The sequence below is a fragment of the Mustela erminea genome, chromosome 1 (assembly GCF_009829155.1).
Source record: "Mustela erminea isolate mMusErm1 chromosome 1, mMusErm1.Pri, whole genome shotgun sequence".
Lineage (NCBI taxonomy): Eukaryota > Metazoa > Chordata > Mammalia > Carnivora > Mustelidae > Mustela > Mustela erminea.
Window position 1 is genome coordinate 103,665,821 of NC_045614.1, and position 21,537 is coordinate 103,687,357.

The window sequence follows — 21,537 nt, forward strand, 5'->3', positions numbered from 1 at the left end:
TTATATCTTTACAAAATATGGCTTCCAATAGGAATGAAATGCTTGACTAATATATTATTATATAAGGTTTATTACTCTCAATTAGCAGGATGGGAGAGGTGTAACATGGGAATAAAACCAGAGGAGACTGATATTTAGGCAAAATGAATATATTATTTACAAAATAATTTTTTCTTCTTTAAAACTATGAGAGTAGATCTAGAATACTTCCTGAGAACTGTCATTGCTAGTATTTTCCGGGTTTTGAATTTAGGCCTATCAACAAAATAGGATTGTGTAGGGGATCAAAGCTGGAGCAGAAACCAGAGGTCGACTGGGGCCTGACTGTGAAAGGTCTTGAATGCTGTAGTAAGCAATGAGAAATATTCTTGAAAGTTTCTGAGCATCAAATAGATTTAAAAGATTTTCCAGAAAAGGAGCTATGGTAGTATGGAACAGATGAAGAACAACTGGAGAAAAGTATACTAGTGAAGAAGTTATGGCAGTAGTCTGGATAAAAGGCACAAATTACAAAGACATTTAAGAACATGGATGGAACTAGAGCGTATCATGCTTAGTGAAATAAGTCAAGCAGAGAAAGACAACTATCATATGATCTCCCTGATATGAGGAAGTGGTGATGCAACATGGGGGCTTAAGTGGGTAGAAGAAGAATCAATGAAACAAGATGGAATTGGGAGGGAGACAAACCATAAGTGACTCTTAATCTCACAAAACAAACTGAGGGTTGCTGGGGGGAGGGGGGTTGGGAGAAGGGGGTGGGATTATGGACATTGGGGAGGGTATGTGCTTTGGTGAGTGCTGTGAAGTAAACCTGGTGATTCACAGACCTGTACCCCTGGGGATAAAAATATATGTTTATAAAAAATAAAAAATTAAAAAAAAAAAAGAATAGGTGGTAAATTCTTAAACATTTAAAAAAATCCTAACATTTATGGAGAAAAAACCCTATAAAGCTATAACTAAGAGCAACTAATCTAAAAGAAACTTGACCAAGAAAGAAAATCCGATTATATAACATATGTCTAGGTTAAGTTGTATTCCATTGATCTATCTATTATTTAAAACTCTGCTGTTTTATTTTTTTATTTATTTTTTTTTTAAAGATTTTATTTATTTATTTGACAGAGAGAAATCACAAGTAGATGGAGAGGCAGGCAGAGAGAGAGAGGGAGGAGGAAGCAGGCTCCCCGCTGAGCAGAGAGCCCGATGCGGGACTCGATCCCAGGACCCCGAGATCATGACCTGAGCCGAAGGCAGCGGCTTAACCCACTGAGCCACCCAGGTGCCCTAAAACTCTGCTGTTTTAATTAACGATGTCTTATAATATATTTTATTATTTGCTGGGGAAATCTCTCACAATTATTTTTATTTTAAATTTTACTTGATTACTCTTGAGTTTTTACTTTTTTATAAATCAAACTGTTCAACATAAGTTTCTGTGATGATAAAATGTTCTATCATCTGCCTTGTCCAATACAGGAGGTTACTACCCACATATGGTGACTGAAGTGGTTAGTACAACAGAGAAACTAAATTCTAAAACTCTTCCTCTTTTTCTTATCCCTTCTCCCCTCTTCCCCACCCCCGTCCCTGTACCCCCACTGCTCTCTTTTGGGGAGTTATAACTGGTCCTAGACCAAATTCATCTAGGGAAAATGATGATCTCTACATTGTCTTCCTGCTCAGCAATAAGATCTGTTCTCTGCTTACTTAGGTATTCTTTGAAGCCATCAGCAAAGTTTTATAGTTTTCTTACTATAAACTCTGTAATTTCCTGTTAAGCTGACTGCTAGGTATTTCATATTTTTGTTGATAGATTTAATGGAATTATTTACAGTTAGTTGCTGCCAGTATACTGAAAGAGCACTTATTAATTTTTAACCTGTAAAAATTTTTTCTTTTTAATACAATTTGTTTTAATTATCGGTACATACATGCCATTAAGAGGCAGAGGAAAATTTATAACATGTCCTCAGTTCCTTATAGGCCCAAAGATTTTCATTTTTTCATCAGCCTCTACCAATATATCTGAACAGGACCGACAAATCCATTACATAATCAGTATAAGACTTCTCCAAGGGAAGATTTAAAAATAAGCCTAATCTACTAATTACTTATTGTTTAGGCTCAATTCAGTAATTAATTCCTAACTATAGATTAATATATTGAAAGTAAAGATTTTATCAACAGTCATGTGACTCATAGTTCCTATTAATGCATAATTTCAGGCAAATAAAAATATCAAAGTCTATACCATCACAAGGTAAGAACCTAAAAAGAAAAACGTAATTGGGAAGAAGGAAATGTTCTTCCTACTGAAAAATTAACAAAACTAAATACAAAAGTCTTAACCTCAAAGAATGTACTTATAAGATTTTATTAAACAATGAACAGCAATGTTTTCAGTTGATTTAAAAATATTGGCAGTTATCAATTATCTTATATATGGAAAAAGTGAAGAAGATTCTAAGTATGTAAGAAAACTACCAAAGTCAAATTGAATGAATTTTCCTAAACTTCACTATTTGTAGGATACCTTAAGGGAAAAAAAAAAAGAAAAACAGATGAGAATTTCACCAAATTACTTCATTTCCATCTTATTACTGAAACCAATAAGAACTCAGAATTTTTGTTTTTAACTTGCCTTCGTTAATACTTTTCACTATATAAAAAAAGAGCAGGAATGCACAGAGACCGAACCAACCCCAATGGCAATGAAATTGTATCTACTAATACTAAAAACTGAGTATAATACATCATACTTAACAGAAAAAGATTGAAAGCTTTTTACCATAGATTAGGAACAAGAAAAGGATATTTGCCCCCAATACTTCTACTAAACATTGTAATGGAGGTTCTACCCAGGGCAATTAGGCAATCAATCAATCAATCAATCAATCTGGATTATAAAAGGAAGAAGTAAAACTATCTCCTTTTGCAGATGGCAATGGTCTTATATACAAAATGTAAAGGAATCTACACAAAAACATTAATAAATACGTTCTGTAAGGTTGCAGGACAGAAGATCAAAATCTATTATATTTCTAAATGAATTCCTAAAAATCTGTTATATTCTAATACACGAGCAATGTAAAATCCATAAATAAAATTAAGAAAACAATTCCATTTGCAACAGCATTAAAAGAGCAAAATACTCAGGAATAAATGTTAAGTGAAAGAAGTTTAAGACTTGTACACTGAAAATTAAAACATTACTGAAAACAAAGATGTAAACAAATGGAATGCCATCCTGTGTTCATGGATTAGAAAACACAATATTGATAAGATGGCTATACTGCCCACATTTACCTACAGATTGAAATCAATTCCTATCAAAATTCTAGATGTCCTTTTTTTGCATGCAGAAATTGACAAGCTGATCCTAAAATTCATATAGAAACACAAGAACCCAGGATATCCAAAACAAACTTAAAAAGCTGCAGGACTTATACTTTCTGATTCCAAATATTACAAAGTTACAGTAATCAATACTATGTGGTACTGGCATTAGGATACACATAAACATCACTAGTAGAGAATTAAGAATCCAGAATAAACCCATATATTTATATTTATATATATTTTTGAGAGACAGAGAGTGGGCGAGCATGCATGCAAGCAGAGTTGGGGGGAGGTACAGAGAGAGAATATTTTTTTTTTTAAAGATTTTATTTATTTATTTTACAGACAGAGATCACAAGTAGGCAGAGAGGCAGGCAGAGAGAGGAGGAAGCAGGCTCCCTGCGGAGCAGAGAGCCTGAAGTGGGGCTCGATCCCGGGACCCTGGGAGAACCTTAAGTATGTTTCTTATCCATAACCAGGGCAGACGCAGGGCTGGATATTAATGAATGTGAGACAGAATCAAGAGTCGGATGCTTAACGGACTGAACCACCCAGCTGCTTCAGCCCATATATTTATAACTAACTGATTTCCTACAAGATGTCAAGACCATTCAATGTAGAAATAGTCTTTCCAACAAATGTTGATGGGACAGGACAACTGGTACCCATATGCAAAAGAATTAAGTTGGACCCTTACCTTCCACAACATACAAAATTGACTCAAAATGGATCAAAGATCTGAGTGTAAGAGCTAGAACTATAAAACTCTCAGAAGAAAACCTAAGGATCCTCATGACCTTGGATTAGGCAGTGTTTTAAAGTATAAACTGAAATCAACTATTTAAAAATGGGGAAAAAAGAACTTTTACAGTCTATAAAATTATGTACCATTTGAATGGGGGAAAAAAAAAAGCATGGGAACTACTTCTACATAAACATCTTCCAAAGACATTTTCCTCTGGAGTAAAAAATGTTGGATTAGGTTCTGCTGTTCTGGGTGCTTATCTTTAAGGGCTTTTTAACAAAGTAATTTTATAGAGAAGTACTACTCAATTCAGTATGAAGTTATATAACTAATATCTGAGTATACATATAAACCTGGATAGTAAAAATCTAGTCACTCAACTAGATTTCTAAAATGACTGAATATATGGCACTGTGTAAAGACCATTGGTCAATGATAGCCTTTAGTGAAAAATGACCATTTTAATTTAAAAATAAACCATAAATTTCTATTTCAACATTTCTGCTTTACATTAAGTATGGGGAAAAAAAACAATCAAGAGGTATTGCTTCATGTACTTTAACAATTACAGATCAGTGAAAGAACAACACAAGTACAATGTGTTAAAGAAAATGAAGCTGTGATCTTTGTATATGTATCAAAAACTGAACAGGAAAAGAATTATTATTTAAATGTGTGGAGGAAATTGGACTTACATAAGTTGACGTTTCCAAGCTCTCTGTGTTGACCAGTACTGGAGGAGGATTTGCCTTAAAGAAAAGTATTATAAATGTGTTACCTTAACAGGAAAATTGACACATTCCATATCAACATTCACAAATGTCAGAAGCAAATGAAAGATCTGCTATTTCTTAAATTATAATTTTATATGAGCTTTCCATATGTTAATCAATGAATCCAGTTTCCAGCACCAGATGAAAAGAATTAAGTATAAACATTTAAATTTGCTTTTGAGAAATAAATTATTTCTGCTAAAACAGACATAATTTTCTTAACATTTGTAAAGAAGTTTACCAGTCTTCTTAAAAAATCCACAAATATGCTTTGCATAAGAACTCTTCCCAGGTTGCTCAAATATCATTAGCTTTTCTATTCCCAAGTATACCAGGAAGATTCCAACTTTTATCACCCAGAAAAAAATTCTATTTTCAGTTGCAATTATTGCTTAGCACCTGTTACCACTCACAGAATAACAAGAGTCAAAAAACCAAAAGCAAAACAACAGCAAAAAAACCAAGTAGGATAAATATGTCTGATTAAGTATGGATTGAAAGAAGCTTGGTTTTCTGGTTGACCTGGAAATTATTCTGTAGATGAAATAAAATTTAAGGAATAAAATGCAATCAATACCAAATGAAAAACATATCAGAACATATCATGAACATACCAGAAAACTGACATGATTCCCCTCAAAATTATCTTTCTCCTGCATATTTAAGAGTATAAAAGTACCATTTCAAATGCCATTTTCTTAGAATAAAAAAAAAAGACTATCCTTTAAGCCAATTTTAGGAGGTATGTTTATGAACACTAATAATTCTGCTATTCCAATTAACTAAAGAACTAAACATAAAAACTGTGTGAAAGAAACATTATACACAGAATAACCATTTTCTTCCAAGGTTCCTTGGAAGGTTCCTTTGAACCTTCCTAAAAGGTTCAAATATTTTACACTATTTTTGGCAAAGAACTAGATCTGGATGATATGATAAAATGCTTAAGGACAACACAGTTGCATGGTTAAATAAATATATATTATGCATTTAGGCTACATGAAGCAGCAGGTTAAAAATGAGAAACCTTATTATATATAAACATGACATTAACTACTTTATATGCAGGTCCTACCTTTGACTGTAATAATCTACCTTCAAATAATTTAGTGAAAACCAAACCTAATAAATACAAATACTATTTGTTTTTCAAATTTTTAATTTAAATTTGATTAATCAACATGATACAAATACTCTTTGTATGATTATTATTTAAGTAAAAGTAGTCAACTTACAGACATTTGAGATTTTATGAATATCTGAAATTATCCAATGACCCATAGAGATTCCTCAAATTGATAGTATTTCACTTCAACAAAAAAATTAATGGTACAACTTCACCCCATTTTGTTTAAGCAATTACAGATGATGACAAGAAAGAAAGGGGTACTTAAAGTTACAAAAGAAGTTACATTCTTCAAAAATTATGGCAACAAAGCCTTTTGCTTCCCTCTGCCCATTTATTAACAAACATACAGTGAAAAAAGTTGTTTTTTACCATCATCGTTGTACAGAAGTTATCTTTTGATTCTAGTCCTATAAAAAGTCTATTTGATATTGAAATATACAAAACCAAAATAATATAAAGTATTAAACTTACTTCAAAATAAAATAATGACAAAGAGAGGACACAAATGGGAGGGATTATGGATCATATGAGCACACACGAGTTAATGATTTGTTATAGTTTGGTAATGAGTATATGTGAGAGTTCACATATTAATTAATTCACATATTAATAATTTAATAGTTCACAATTAATAATTCACATATTAGTTCACATATTAATAGTATGTGAAATAATAGTTCACATACTATCCCTCTACATGTAAGTATTTATTTTTAAAGATCTTATTTATTTATTTGACAGAGAGAGAACACAAGTAGGCAGAGCAGTAGGCAGAGAGAGGGGGAAGCAGGCTCCCTGCTGAGCAGAGCTGGATCCCAGGACCCTGACATCATGATCTTAGCCAAAGGCAGAGGCTTAACCCACTGAACCACTCAGGTGCCCCAGTATTTTTGAAAATTTTAATAAAAAGTAAAGCAAAAAAATTATATTGAGTCAACTGCTCAGTTTGTAGGAGGTTAATAACTAAGGCAGTTGTAAAATACTATAGGTCAGAGTTGCTATTAAGTTATTAGCATTCACACCATAAAGTTGATTTTAATTTTCAAGTTCTGTTCAAAATAAAAAATACAGACTAGTGAAATAATTTGCAATTTTGACTTGAAGAACATGGTAATATACGTACAATAAGTTATTTTTAGATGTATCTTTAGAATTAACATGAGTGAGTGATCATACTTGAAGGGAAATGATGGTAATAAAAACATGAAATTGGACAAGAAACAAGAGTGTTCACATTGAGGATTAAGCAAGAATTTCAACCAAAAGTAATGTCAGGGTAAGAAAACCTAGCTATTTTAAAAAGACAGGTCATAAAAAATAGTCTCGAATAAGAGCCTATATAAAGAAAGCTCAAGAGGCATGATGTCTGTCTCAAGTCTAGTTGCCTAAAATAAAGATGAATTAAGACATTTAACTTGGAACAAACTATACTTTTACTTAATAATAATTTACTTAATTCTATTTTTACTTAGTAATTTTACTTCATTATAATTGTATTATGAAATACAGAAATGGTTTCTGAGAAAGTAATACTCCCTAGCTCTCCAATTTGGAGGAGGTAGAAATGGAAATAAATGGGTAGGACAATCTGAATGGGTTTGGAGGGTATGATACATAATTCAGAAAGACACAACACCCTAGAAACAAAGTTAAAGAACAGGGTACTTCTAAAGGAAGCAATGCAGAAAAATTTGGCCCCAGAAAGCACATACTTTGAAAAAGCTGAGGTAGAGAGTACTAAAATTAGAAATGGTAGCAAATCTGGCTAGTTTAAGACCTTGGGATCTGTAACTGGGACAGTGGGTAGCAGAACAGGTGACATGAAATTATCACCTTTACTTAGCAGTCAATTAAACAACAACAAGAATTAAGAAGAATCTACTTGAAAGTTATTTCAAATGAAGAAACCCCTTCCGTTGCACCTTGCTTCAAGTGACTTCAAGTGACACCAAAAGACTTGGTTCTGGTGCTGTCTCTATTTCACTCCACCATTCAAGTAAATCTGACTATACAGGTAAGTCACAAGTGATATTTAAACTCATTTATTTCATCTATAAAGAGACAGCAACACATGTTTTTACCTAAGAGGACTATGTAAAGATACAGCAAATACAAAGGAAAACTTACTGTAAACTACAGGAAACTACTGTTAATCCATTATTAGTATATATATTAATATATTAGTATATTATAATTTAATATACAATTGTGTATGTTTCAACTAGGATAATAATGAAGTCCTATAATACAATTAGAGATGGGGTGGGGGTTAGTAAAGGGACAGGAATATTCTAAAAAAGAGGTACTAGTAAACCTCTAAAGAATTTGACCAAGTATCAATAACAAGACTTAAGAAACATAATTCTGCTCATGCAATTTTTAGCATTCTATTTCATTAATAATGGGTCTCACAGGGATTGCTGCTGCTAACACATCACAGCATCCTTATACAATTTCAAAAAGCAGTATTACATTTTTTTAAAAACCTTTAAATAATTCTTAAATCCAGTTATTTAAAAACAGGCCAAAATTAGGAGTTTAGAAAACACTTTAATGCTGTGCATTGTATTTCTCCTTTTACCATTTATCAAAATTTTATTACGTTATTTAATCTGTCTCCTTCTCCCCTACTAAATTATAAACAAGTGTTTTTCATATAAAGAACTCACAAACCCCAGAGAACACATCTTAGATTCTAATTTGAGACATACTGCATGAAAAGGTAAATGCTATCACTTAAGGAATCAATGTAAGATAGAGTGTACGTAAAAATAAATAGGATGGATTCTGGGAAGACGGCACAATAGGAAGTACCACAAATTTGTCACCCAGACAATAACTGTACTGGCAGAATCTATGTGATGTAACTAATTTGGAATTGTATTGCACTCCAGAGTAGTCTGTTGAAGGCCTGCAACTTCCAGGGGAAGTACTGGATGGTAAACTGTGGTTAATTCAGTCAATTTTAGCTCTTAGCACAGTAGCAGCTATTCAACTCCCATCCTCTGCCCTGTAACAGCTAGTTGGGGAAGTGCTCCTGGAGTAGCCGGCACAAAAACTACACAACCCAGGAGGGGAAAAAAACCAAAAACAAACAAAAAATACCCTCCAAATACAGGGGATCTGTGCTCTGACTGCTTCTGATCACTGGGGTGCAAAGAGGCAGTGGCCATTATTGAACTGCCCATAATTGATACAAGTCTTCCCCCCTCTGGTTGAAGGGACTCCAGAGGACTTAAAGGGCAAACACCTCCTCCCACCATTTCATTTTTCTCTTTTTCCCCTTTTGAGAGTCAGACACTGAAACCTAGGATATTCAAAAGCAGCCACATACACAAGGGCAGGCAGGGAAAAAAAGACCTGAGGAAGACCTTAAGTTTATACTACAGACTGATTCTTGGCACAGAGATAGCCTACAACAATTAAAAAGCCCCAAAACAACAACTACAAAATAAAAATAAAACCTTAGGAGAGGAGGAAAATCTGATTTCCCGAGTTAGAGCATCCTAAGAGTCAAAAGTCCAGTGTTCAGCAAAGAAATCAAAAGGCATGCAAAGAAACAATATAGTGTGGTCCATTCAAAGGAAAAGAGGAAGGAATGAAGGAAAGAAGGAAAAGAAAAAAAGGAAGGAAGGGCCTTTAAAAAAACCTGGTGCCAGATCTACTACACAAAGACTTTAAAACAACCATATTAAAGATGTTCAAAGAACTAAAAGAGAAGGTGAACAAAGAAAATGAAAAAATAAAAGGGAAAATTTATAAAAGATAAAATAGAAAAGTCTATAAAAGAGAGAAAACCTAAAGGAAAATCAAAAGGAAATTCTGAAGCAAAAAAGTTCAATAAATCAAAAATTCAATATAACAATTCAAAGGCAGATTTGAACAAGCAGAAGAATTGATGAACTTGAAGATAGGACAATGGAAATTACTAAGTCTGAGGAAAGAAAGAAAAGGACTAAAGAAAATGACCAGACACTAAGGAACCTTGGGTCACCATGAAGCAGACCAACACATATATCATGGGAGTCCCAGAAGAGGAGAGATCAAGTAGCAGAGAAAATATCTGAAGAAATAATCACCAAAACATTCCCAAATTTGATGATAACCACAAACAACCATAACAAGACATGAAGAACAACATCCAAGCTCAACAACCTCATGGTAGGATGAACTCAGAGAGACTCACACTAGGACACATTGTAATCAAACTCTTGAAAGACAAAAACACAGAATTTTGAGAGCAGCAAGAAAAAAGTGACTCATTACATACAAGGGATCTTCAATAAGATTATCAACATGTTTCTCTGAACTCTGGAAGAGTTCCAGAAACTCTGGAAGTGAGAAAGTAGTGAGCCAATATATCTAAAGTACTAAAAGAAAAAACCCTTTGTCAACCAAGAACCCTGTATCTGGCAAAACTGTTCCTCAAATGTGAGGGAGGAATTAAAATATTCCCAGATAAACAAGAGCTGGGGCGGGGGGCGGGAGTTCGGTTATCACTAGTACAGCTGCCCTGAACAAAATTCTTTGCTCAAGAGTCTTGCAGGTTGAAATTAAAGGACACGAGAGAGTAACACAAGGTGTTTGAAGAAATAAAGATCTCAGTAAAGATAAATACAAGAGCAATTATAAAACCTAATATTGTAAGAGTTGTAACATCACTTTTTATTTTCTACATATTGTTAGAGGAAATGCTTTCAGTCTTTCACCACTGAGTACAATGATTGCAGTCGGTTTTTCACATATGAAAAGATGAAGAGAGTTCTGTAGATGTATGACAGTGATGGTTGCAAAACAATATGAATGTACTTAATATCACTGATATGTAGGGGTGCCTTGGTGGCTCAGTAAGTGTCTGCCTTCAGCTCAGGTCATGATCCTGGGTCCTGGGATGGAGCCCCACATCACGCCCCCTGCTTAGCGGGGAGCCTGCTTCTCCCTCTGCCTTCTGCCACTTCCCCTGCTTGTCTTCTCTCTCTTGCTCACTCTCAAATAAATAAAATCTTAAATACCACTGATATATAATCTTAAAAATGGCAAATTTCTACATTATGTGTATTCTACCACAACTAAAAAAATTGGAAAACATGTATGACTTCAAACTAATTATGCAGATGCATTAAAGACAAATTGAAACATATTCTACAAAATAACTAGCTTGCTTTCTTCTAAAATGCCACATTCATGAAAGACAGTGGGGCTACTCCAGATTACGGAGACTAAAGTGTCATGAAGGCAATGTGAAATCTTGGACTGGCTAAAGGACCTATTTTTTTTTCCTCTAAAGTACATTATTGGGGCAAATGGAAAAATATAATGTTTGCAGATTAATGACACTAATTTTATTTTAATGCTCATTTTCTGATGTAGCTCATGTACTGTGTTAATATTTCTGTTCTTAGGAAAAAACATTTAGTGTTACAAAGCATTTGTATTTGGAGGTAAAAGGGACATGAGAGAAACTTCCTTTGAAATGATTCATAAAAAGTAATACATAAGAAGGGAAATGATAAAGCAAATATGGTAGGTAAAAATGTTAAGAATTGGGGAATCTGGGTAAAGGTATATGGGAATTCACAGCACTATTACTGAAACTTTCTTAAATCTGAAATGATCTGAAAATAATGTAGAATAAACAAAACAAACTCAAAATACATATAGAATAAGGGCACCACAGTCAGATATTAATGTGTGGTTAAAAAGGCTCATCAAGGTAACTCAAAGTATGGTCTTCTGTTTAAAACTACCAGTAAAATGAAAATATATCAAGTCATCCTTTAGGTTATACTAAAGATCAAGTGATTTGAGATTCAATGCTCAGATGTTTTGTGAAACTTAAACGGTCCAAAAGCAATAAAAAATGGTCTGCACTGGCTCTACCTCTTATGTAACTACTCTCATGTCACGTGGTTATTGTTAACTGTCTATTGGATAGAAAGGAGTCTCCTGGAGGACAAGGATAATGTTATATTCATCTTAGTAATGATATGACTGGAATAATAACAAAAAACTGAACACCAATCCCTCTGAAGCACATATATGAATATGTACAAAGAATTTTACACACACAAATTAGTCACTTTTAGCAATTACATGACAGATCCACAAAACTGGTAGAAAGAGTCTAAAGCATCTGGTTTTAAGGCAGAGTATTTACTCTGGGGTGGAAAAAAGATATTTAATAGTTCAGTATCTATGTAGAGAACTGAGGCTATTAGAAGCTGAGACATTTCTACACTGTCACACAGCTAGAAAGGGGTGAGGCCAGAAGTGGTAGTTAGGTCTCACTATAAAGTCTGTGCTCTTCATTCAACTTCAAGCAGTCGTTCGTTATGCCTTCTTCTGTACTGCTGTGTATAATAAGCCTAATAATTCCTATTATGGAAAGCTTTTAAAAATTTAAAAGACCAATATAAAAGTACTCTGAAAAGTATAATAAGCATTTAAAAGTAATCAGGGAGGCATTATCTTCCATTTTAATAGATGAAGGGAGGATAAAATGTAGACATTAAGTAACTTGTTTGAATTGCAAAGGTAGGACGCGAATCCAAACCTTATGTCTTCTACTTCTATTATATCCTGATGCATCTAAAATGTAAAGTAGTAGATCTTTAGAAGAAAAATTATTTCCATTTAAAGTGTTAAAACTGGGTTATAGATTAAGTATAGCTTTCAAGTTTATTTGAGGACATTTTAATCACTTATACTAATTTTTATAATGTCCATATTCTACTTCATTAATCAGGAACGCACTTACTGATTCCGGAAAAATGAGGCACACCTATAGGCTTTTCACATTATACAACATAAATGATTAATCTACTCTACATGGGCTTTCAGTGTATTTAAAAACTTAAAATGAGGCAAAGTTGAATACATAAGCCTTTGTCTTGTGCACATATCCTCATTTGTTTTTCTAACTTGTTCCCTGGTTTACTGTCTCAAAGAAATATGAGATAACACTAATAATATGAACAGCCAAGATTATGTGCCAGTTGCACATATGCCATTATTCTTCCAACAACATCTTAAGCTAATACTACTATCATCTTCAGTGTTAACAGATGAAGTAACAGAAGCTCAGTGTGGTTAAGGAAACTGCTCAGAGTTACACAGCTTATAAAGTGGTAGGACTAGAATTCCAAACCAGATCTATCTGCCTCTAAGACCTCTCATTTATAACTACAAGGCTATGTAATGTCTCAACAATTTCCAAATATAGTGTGATGTTAGGGACACTTGGGAGTAAATAAGTCAGAGGTCTTTGAGCAGGAAAAGACAGGTTCCTTATGCAACATAAGAACAAAAACTACTATGAAGTTTCAAAGGGTTTTGGAACTATTTTAACACCAAAAGATGAATTGAAATGACAAGAGTAAAATAAACTTCCAAATCCCCTACTTTAAAAAAAATATTGTATTACTAAGTCCTAGATGCTTGGAGAGAGGTTATATTATTACAATATTACAATAAAACATAGGCTGCTTACTTAGAATTATATTTTATTTATAAGTTCAATTTCTTCTATGCAACACAGAGAAAAAAATCCATCTGGATTTATCTATTCTATCATTTACAACGATTTAACTTTTAATGATTTTCACAAAGGGTGAACGATTACGTAGAAACAGTAACATTATAACACAGACTGAAGTCTTAGTGGAGTATCTGTAATTTCCCCTAGAGTCCTATTTTGTATAATGTCCCTCTTGAATTTCATTTTTTAGGAGGGGAAGGGCACTGAGACAAGTAATAATTGATATCCCATTTTACTTCCAATGGAACTTACACAATAAGCATACAATTTTTATCTAGATTTTATGCACAGATCAGTAATAGTAAAAATAGCTAAAGATGCATTTATTTATACTCTAAATGAGACTGAGATTGTATACAACCAAGATCTGAGTTATTTATTATATGCAATAATACTATCATTATTTTGACTTTGGATGACTTAGTTTATAGGGTAGGTAATGTCTTACTAAGTCATCCCTTGGAATTACTGAAGGATTTGTCTAGCATTTTAGTTTTTGACTGTCACGTTACTTTTTATTTTGTTTTCAAAATTTTATTTAAATTCTAGTTCGTTAACATATAGTACAAAAAACCCCATATAGTACAATGTTAGTTTCAGGAGTAAAATTCAGTGATTCATTACTTATATATAATACCCAGTGCTCATCATAAAAGTGCTGTCCTTAATATCCATCACACATCTAGCTCATCCCCCACCCCGCAATTGCCCTCCATCAGCCCTCAGTTTGTTCTCTAAGAGTCTCTTATGGTTTGCTTCCTTCTCTTTCCTACCCCCCACAAACATTCATCTGTTTTGTTTCTTAAATTCCATATGTGAGTGAAATCATATGGTATCTATCTTTCTCTGACTTATTTTGCTGAGCATAATACACTCTAGCTCCAACCATGTTGCAAATGGCAAGATTTCATTATTTTTGATGGCTGAGTAATATTCCATTGTGTGTGTATACGCACACATTACCTTTTTAAAAAATAAACTTTTATTAGAGTAATTTTAGATTTACAGAAAAGTTGCAGAGATAGCACAGAGTTCCAATATACTTTACATGTATGGGGTCTTATTTTTAACAGATAAATATGAACGTTATCTAACCAAATGACAGAGAAAGAAATATTTCCAAAGAAGGTAAATATATATTGGAAAACAAATATGAATGACACATCTAGTGTAATATGAAGATAAAGATTTTTATTATCTTTAGAAAATAAAATTTCCTGGGGTGTCTGGGTGGTTCAGTGGGTTAAGCCGCTGCCTTCAGCTCAGGTCATAATCTCAGGGTCCTGGGATAGAGCCCTGCATCGACCTCTCTGCTCAGCAGGGAGCCTACTACTTCCCCTTCTCTCTCTGCCTGCCTCTCTGCCTACCTGTGCTTTCTCTCTCTGTTAAATAAATAACATCTTAAAAGAAAAAAAAAAGAAAATTTCCTAAAGCAAATAAAAACTGGTTCAAGCAGATTTATAAATACAAAATGCATGATAACAAATCTAAGGAGGTTCAATATTACGAAGTTTAAAATGTGTCCTATTTCATAGTTAACCTAAAAAAATGACACATATTGAACCCATTTTATATTAAATCCCGAATATTTAATTCCCTAAAAACACCAGGTGAAGTCCAAAGTGAATTATTAAATCTAACAAAGAAACAGTTAAAACAGTTTGAAAAGAATACAAATGAAACATTAAATCAAATGAAATGTTTATAAAGAAAAAAGAAACTTAATAAAAACCTGTGGTATGGTGGGTAAGATGACAGTATTCTCAGCAGGGACTGGCAGGACAGGGATCACAGGGACAGTGGGAGAAGAGGGAGGTACAGCTTCTGTTGGCTAAAAATCATCAATGACAAAAAATCAGGAAAAATACCAAAATAAAAGAAAAACACATAACAGAAAATTTTGCCATAATATATTATAGTTTTCAGAAATAACTGAGAAAAAGGTAAAATATTAATGTTACTTCAATTTAAATGAGAAAATGCTCTCCAGAAATTATTTTAGAAATCATTATGCTACTAATAATAGTTTTAATAACTGTAATTAAAATGAGAGACTACTTTTTAGATATTTCAATGAAAACAGTAAAAGATAATGACTTACAATTTTGCTCCTCTAGGAGACAAAACACTTACTTCAAAGACTACAAAATATTTTTCCAGGATTCAGAATATTATTTGATTACTTTCCTCCTTGCATTCAAGGAATCAAAAGCAATTTTATTAGCCCATCAGGCAGGAAACTGGGGCTCAGAAATTCACAAAGGATTCAAAGAACTTAAAAATTGAATCTATTATCACTTTTAAAATCTATGCTATTGACCTCTACTATTAAGAACTGTACTAAGCTGCCTTAAAATTGCCTTCAAACAGGCATCTAGGTTGTGCAATCAGTTAAGCGAAGCTTCTTGGTTTTGGGTCAGGTGGTGATCTCAACATTGTGAGATAAGCTCCAAGCTCAGAAGGAAGCCTGCTTAAGTTTCTGCTTCCCTCTACCTTGGCCCCCTCCCCTGCACCCATGCTCTCTCTCTCAAATAAATAAATCTTTTAAAACAACTGCCTTTAAAGTCATTAATTCAACTAACACTGAGTAACTATTATGTGCCACACATATTCCAGAAAAAATTAAAAAAGAACTCTAGTGACATAAACTAAGGGGCTTTGATATTTACACTCAACTACTCTATCTGGCTTGATTCATTTACTTTTACAAAGATGTAAATGTAAAACAAGACGTGTTTTGTAACTTGTCCTAAACCTTGTTAACTGGATTAATTCATAAACATTTATTAACTAATAACATACTCTACATGTATAAGAGAAACATTAAAATCCAACTGATTACAGGACAAGGTGCATTACAAGAGACAGGAAGAACAAATTTGCTGAAATCAAAACTATGCTTTTCCTAACAAAGAAATACAAAATAAAATTACAATGTTGACCTTCTTGGCCTATCAGTTAATCAAAATTTATTAAAAATGCACGGATTCTTTTCAACAATGGTGCTGGGAAAACTGGATATCCACATGCAAAAGTAATGAAGTTATATCACTCTCACATCATATTCAAAAATTTAAAAATTAATCAACAATAGAAATACACATACTAGAACTCATAAAACCAGAAAACAAAGGGGTAAATCTTCCTGACCTTAGATTTGACAGTGAATTCTTAAATATATCAAAAGTATAAGTGACAAGAATAAATGAACCAGACGTCATCAGAACATCAGACAAAATATTTTGTCTACCAAAGGACATTATCAAGAAAGTGCAAAGACAACCTACAAAATGGGACTAAATGTTTACAAGTCATACATCCGATGGGGGTTTAATAGCCAGAATATATAAAGAACTCTTACAACTCAACAACAAAAAGATAGTTAAAAAATGGGCAAAGGACTTTGGTGGTCATTTCTGCAAAGGAGATACACAAATGGCAAATAAGCACATGAAAAGATACTCAACAAATTATTATTCATTAGAAAAATGCAAATCAAAGTTACAGCAATAAATCACTTCACACTTACTAGGAGGCTGTAATAAAAAAAGAAAAACAAAAACAGAAAGAAACTACATTGGCAAGGATGTACAGAATTTGTAATCTTCAAAAACTTTTGGTAGGAATGTAAAATGGTGTAAGCTGCTATGCAACAGTTTGATGGTTCTTCAAAAAAAGCTAACCATAGTATTACCATATGACCCAGCAACTTCTACTAAGTATACATAGACTCAAAAGAACTGAAAACAGGGAGTTGGATACTTTACATCACAATGTTCAGTGATGCATTATTCACAACAGCCGAAAAGGTGGAAAAAACACAAGTGTCCATCAACAGACAAATGGATAAACAAAATGTTATATATACATGCAATGAATTATTATTCAGTCACAAAGAGGAATGAAATTCTGACTCATGATACAACACGGATGTATACTGAAAACATTATGTTCTCAAGTGAAATGAATCAGACACATAAGGACAATATTGTATGATTCGACTTACATGAAACATTCAGAATAGGTATACTCATAGAGATAGAAAGTAGAATGGAGTTACCACGCTAGGAGAGAAGAGCATGGTAAGTTAATGATTACAGAGTCTGTGAGAGGTCATGAAAAGTTTTGGAAATCTAATAGTGATGGTTGCAACACTGAGAATGCAATTAATGCCACAGAATTATTTTTAAAAAAGGTTAAAATGACAAATTTTATGTCAGATATATTTTGCCACAATACAAATCTCAAAGTAAATTTTAATGCATGGAAACAGGACCTTTCCCACTGTTGTTGGATGTATAAATTCATACAAACTTTAAGAAAAGCAATTTAGTAGTAATTATCTACAGCCTTAAAAAAGTCTAAGCTTTTAGACTTAATTCTAGAAATCTACCCAAAGTGAACAATTTAAAAAACAAGTATTCTAAGAGTCTTAATACATTCTACTGACCACTGTTTATACTTGGGAAATGTGGAATATCCTAAATATCCAAAGGTGCTGGAATGGTTAAGTATACAAATAATGATAATTATGTAAAATTAAATATTACACAACCAATTAAAAATCATCTGTAAGAACCATCTGTAGATCCGGCTTGGAACTCTAGTCACTAATTATATATTGTTTCCATAAAAAAAAACACTTTAAATTCCATATTATGAGTTTAAAATGCATCACTTAGATATTAACCAACTTTCAGTTTAATACTCATATCACTTTTTAAGAATTTTTGAGGTTCTGACTCTAGATTTACAACAAAGTGTGCGAAAAAAGATAGTTTTAAAAGAACTGCCACTTGATCAACTAGGTATACCTACAGGAAATGAAATGAATCCCATCTCTACCTTATACAATACTTAAGATTAATTGCAGACTGTTTGCTAACATAAGAGAAGTACAAAAATTAGATTTCTAAATGATATTAATGACAGAATGTTACCATGACCCTGGTGTAGGTAAAGACTTCTTTAACAGTAAGGTACAGATTATTGAAGCCAAACAGGGTGAGGAGAGTGTCTGTATGCAGGGAGTAGAGGGGTGGCAGCGGTCTAGAACAGGGTGCTTGGAGCCTGAGCAGAAAAAGGAGGGTATCCATATGGGCAGAGCAGTGGAAGCAGGCTGATGTGTTTTGTTTGAACCTAAATGTGGCAGTAGCAGTAGTCTGGCATGAAGTGTAGGGGCCTCAGTGGAGTAAGAAGGAGATATGATGGAGCTTGGGCAGAGTAAGGAGGTTGTCCCACCAAGAGAAGTGGTGATGGGAGATTGCTGACATACAGGAGATTTTGATCTAAAAAATACATACATAAAGGATAAGGGGAATAAGATACCTCGTGTCAGAGAAAGGAGTTATGAATATGGAAAGGGAAAAAATTAGCATGATATCTATGGTTCCAGAACAGAACTGGAGGTATTAGCATGAATGCACAGCTTTCAATATATAGAGATAGACTTGGAAACACAGACATACGTGTGTGTATACATACATATATTCCCTAACTCTGCCCACAAAGAAGATCTGGGGGCAGTAACACACCAATAGCATGAACACACCTAGCATTCAGATCATGTTTTCTAAATACCAATTCTCAAATTAAAAAACAAACAAACAAACAAACAAAAGGCTAGGAGTCTTTGGATTTCAAAATGGCTAATTCCAGTGCTAGAGCTTAGCAAGTACAATAAGATCCTAGAACAACTTGCTGTGCCAGAAAATACAGAAGTGCTCATGGAATAATGAGGGCAGGACAAAAGACACAGGAGTGAGCTTGAAGAGTTTTGATCAGTCAGACTGGGAACAATTTGAGATTCGAAATAAAGATAACAGTGGCATACACAGAATAAAAACAGGATTCCAAGAGTCCATATTGATATAATAATTATAAAAATAAATGAAAAGATGAGAAAGCATTTCCTTATAGTAGGATGCCAACTAAAAGATGTAGAAGGAATTCTGGAATTTTAAAATCATAATTTGGCAACCACCACAGAAATAATACATTCAAAAAAATCAATAGATATAAAAATTCCAATGCTGCTGAATGAACCTTCCCTTTCATGCTAGTAGATGAAAGTTTAAATAGGACACATGGATCTACTCAAGTATTTCTCTTAAAAACACTTATTAATTACAGTGAAGAAATCTAGCAGATACTATCTTAATCAAAGTTACCAGTATCAAGGATGGGACAACTCAAAATCATGCTACCTGATAGGATAAAGAACCTATCACTTCTCAGAAACTCCAGTCAAAGATGCGTAACCTGAATCCAATCACCAAATAACAGACAAACCCAAATTGACTGATACACTACAAAATAACTGCTGCAGTCATCCACACTATCAAAGAAAAAAAAAGTCTAAAGTTTATAATTATTTTTTGTAATATCAGGTTTTTAAAACAGCTTTATTGAGGTAAAATTGATATACAAAAAACTTTACCCATTTAATGTAAACAACTTAAATGAGTTCAGACATATGCATGTACCTGTGAAACCATTACAATCAAGATACTAGATATATCTATCACCTCTAAAGTTTCCTTATGCCTCTTCAACAGGGTCAGATATTAGCTGATTAATAATTACTTTAACATAAAAATAAGACAGAGCTAAATGCTTATATCAAATTTCAACATCAAGCACAAAAATCTCCACTAGGCAGCTGCTCTCCAAGACCTTTATGATAAACTATAAATCCTTTAATATTACATTTAAACCTCATGGTAACCTTGGCTTTAAGTCTCTTCTGAAATCTACCTCCTTTAGATAAGGATCTGAATACCATTTTTAAGAAATCCTAAAACAACTTATGCCATCTTAATTCACTCCACTCTCTATATGGCAATGAACAAGTAGTTTGAAAAAGAACATAGCTTCTGCCAGTTTCTTGAGAAAGGAAAATCCTGCTGAAAAAGTCTTCAAAAATAAGTAACGTTATCAATACATACAATTTCCTAGCCACAGCTGATAACGAATTCAGGTAACAAAGAATTACAGAACAGCAAAATAATTCATTTAGTTCATCTGAAACAAAAATACAGCCCCAAACAAATAACAGACAATCAAATGAAGGCTGAGTGATACGGGAACAGCACAGATGTTAGATCTGATAATAGAGTAAAATAAAAAGGTAAGAGGATATTTTAAGCACAGGATTTAGAGCAGGGTAAAATTCTGGGGAGTTGTAGAAGATTCTAAATTGGAAAATGTCATGCTTTAGATCCTAATGTAAACAATGAGGTAGCAAAATACAGTCACCATTATATTTGGGTTATTACAGAAAAGGAGAAATTCAGCATAAGCATTTTAACTTGAAAAATCTTATATACATATTTCATTAGACAATGGTAACTGTTATACCATCATCCTTTTACTGCTCCATTTGTATCACTCAGTAAGATCAGTTCCAAAGAGATTTTTTTTTTAATCATGACCATGTGACTAACAACAGTCTCAGTTGTTTCTATCCATAGCAACACCATGGAATCATTAGCCTCTGAGGCTGCCTTCAGAGGCTTGTTTCCATGACAACAGAGGCTATAATATTAACAGTGTCTCAAAGAACATCGCAGAAAATTGTAAATTCCTGTAAAATAATTGGCTTGTACGTATTTTAAAAGTACTTTTTTCTACGACAGTATGAAATTGACAGCTTCTGGGAAAGTGTTTAAACAATCATTTTTAGAGATTCTTATTAAATTTCGTCATAGTTTACATTTTAAATTCAATGTAAGATCTTAAAATTATGAAATCAGCTTTTAAAATGTAACAGATTTTCACTGAAGTGGTCTGAAGCCTTATTAGGTACAGCCACGTGCATAATGTGTACTGTATATCAACATTCATGACTATGCACCACCTTCTTTCACTGCCATTCATGCAATAATAAATGCCCCTGGCCTCTTCCTTAAGAAAGCAAATACTGCTGAAAAATACTTCAAAAACAAATAACATATCAACACACACAATTTCCTAGCCACAGCTGATAACTAATCCAGCCGTGTAACCA

The 21,537-nt window shown here is 33.3% G+C and overlaps 1 protein-coding gene across 19 annotated transcripts in view; it reads right to left on the reverse strand.

The window, feature by feature from the left end:
- The window catches only part of DLG1 (discs large MAGUK scaffold protein 1), a 255,691-nt gene that overhangs the window by 108,991 nt on the left and 125,163 nt on the right, over nt 1–21,537 (reverse strand). For 11 of the 19 annotated variants that reach the window (XM_032337041.1, XM_032337079.1, XM_032337051.1 and 8 more), the window contains 2 exons: nt 15,262–15,360; nt 4,786–4,839 (listed from right to left, as the gene is read on the reverse strand). In XM_032337041.1, the coding sequence (XP_032192932.1) occupies nt 4,786–4,839; nt 15,262–15,360 (153 nt within the window). The remainder of the gene's footprint in view (nt 1–4,785; nt 4,840–15,261; nt 15,361–21,537) is intronic. The other 8 variants (XM_032337090.1, XM_032337109.1, XM_032337117.1 and 5 more) reach the window with 1 other exon arrangement.